Source organism: Galeopterus variegatus, unplaced genomic scaffold, assembly GCF_000696425.1.
Source record: "Galeopterus variegatus unplaced genomic scaffold, G_variegatus-3.0.2 Scaffold7766, whole genome shotgun sequence".
In the NCBI taxonomy this organism is placed as follows: domain Eukaryota; kingdom Metazoa; phylum Chordata; class Mammalia; order Dermoptera; family Cynocephalidae; genus Galeopterus; species Galeopterus variegatus.
Genome location: NW_007733877.1, coordinates 68,477 through 69,938, shown reverse-complemented (window position 1 = coordinate 69,938; position 1,462 = coordinate 68,477). Strand labels below are relative to the sequence as shown.

Sequence of the window (1,462 nt, the reverse complement as noted above, 5' to 3'; positions counted from 1 at the left end):
CGCCTCCAGCTTGTCCATGCAGCTGATGCGCACCTTGCCGTACAGCACCTTGAGCATGCCGTGCATGCCCGGGTGGTCATGCAGCGGGATGGACGTGCCGCTCTTGAGCAGGAACACGCCGAGGCTGAAGCCGTCCGTCTCGTAGATGTGCATGTAGGTGACGGGCGGCCGGCTGGGCTGCAGAGGCTGCAGGGTGGCCTTGCGCGGGGCGATGTTCAGGTCCTCGGCGCGGATCTGGGTCAGCAGGCTCTTCAGCTTGCTCAGGTTCTCCGGGAAGCCCGGCAGCATCTGCGCCTCGGGGACAGACGCCGCGCCGCGGTCGGAAGCTCTGCGGCCGCTCCCACTGCCCCGGAAGGTGAGGCACGCCTGGCGGGCGATCCGTTGGATCAGGGAGGCCATGTTGTCTCGGGGCATGCTCGGCTGTTCCTCCGCGTGCCGGGGCCGGCCCCCTCCTTTCCTCCGCCCCTTGCGGTCCCCGGCGGCCGCCACGGCTGCCCGCGGCTCCGGGCGAGGCGGGAGGCCCCGCAACTACTGGCCAGTCGGGCGCGCGGCGCTGCCACCGCAGCCTCCAATCTCAGCAGCCAAGCGCCAGCAGCAGCCGGGTACACTCTCCTCGAGCCCTCTCCGAGCGCGCACGCGCACGTCCCGCACCTCGCACTCACGCTCCCGGAGCAGGTACCGGCCGCGCGGACGGTGCCAGGCTTTGCCTTACGCCCCGGAGCTCCATTCATGCGGCCCGCATCTACGGCGGTGGCCAGACGCTCCCGTCGCCCCGTGGAGCATGCCGGGATTTGTAGTCCCGCATTCTGCCGGAGCAGCGAGTTCGCTTTGTCACTTGGAAAAGGGAAGGAATAGTAGACGGGTTGAGCACACAGCAACCTTCGTTAGGGTTACAAGGTGTTTTCTTGTTTGAAAAGAGGAGCATTGGGATTCAAGGGAAGTATCCACTTAACTACAAATCCCGGCATCCCCAGCGGGCTGGGATGACGCACTTCCGGCAGCTGGTCCGGGGAGTAGTCGAGGCTATTGGCCATTACAGGCAACAGGGCAGGAATCCTGTTAACTTTCTGGCGCCACTTGGGCCTGCAGCCATCCAGGGTCGCTTTCTTATGGTCTTGCCCCTGGGAAGGAGGCTGATGAATCAACCGTAGCTCCTCGTAGCCGCCTAGGCCGCACAGTCTACCGCGCGGATTGCGGGATAGCGCTTTCGTAATTTTCTCAGTTTTTTAGGAGGTGAGGGGGTTTAGGCTGTCCCTAGTGATCACCATGGTTACTTTGCACAGCCGGGCCCAGCTGTTGTTTGCATCAAAGCCTGATGACGCTGCTCTTCTGGTTACGGATAGTTTCTGCTGGGAGGATTTGAGAGGTCATTTGCTGTGGTCACGGATTCTGTATACTAGTGGTTATCAAACCTTGCTTTGCCTGAGAAGCACCTGGGGGGGGGGGGGGGGGGGGGGGGGGG

At 63.4% G+C, this 1,462-nt stretch overlaps 1 protein-coding gene across 1 annotated transcript in view; it reads right to left on the bottom strand.

Annotated features, from left to right (window-relative positions):
• ADO (2-aminoethanethiol (cysteamine) dioxygenase) overlaps window positions 1-414 on the bottom strand; it is a 4,281-nt gene extending 3,867 nt beyond the window's left edge. Inside the window, exon 1 of the mRNA XM_008592308.1 lies at window positions 2-414. Within this exon, the coding sequence (XP_008590530.1) occupies window positions 2-414 (413 nt within the window). The remainder of the gene's footprint in view (window position 1) is intronic.
• Window positions 415-1,462: the final 1,048 nt, after the last annotated feature.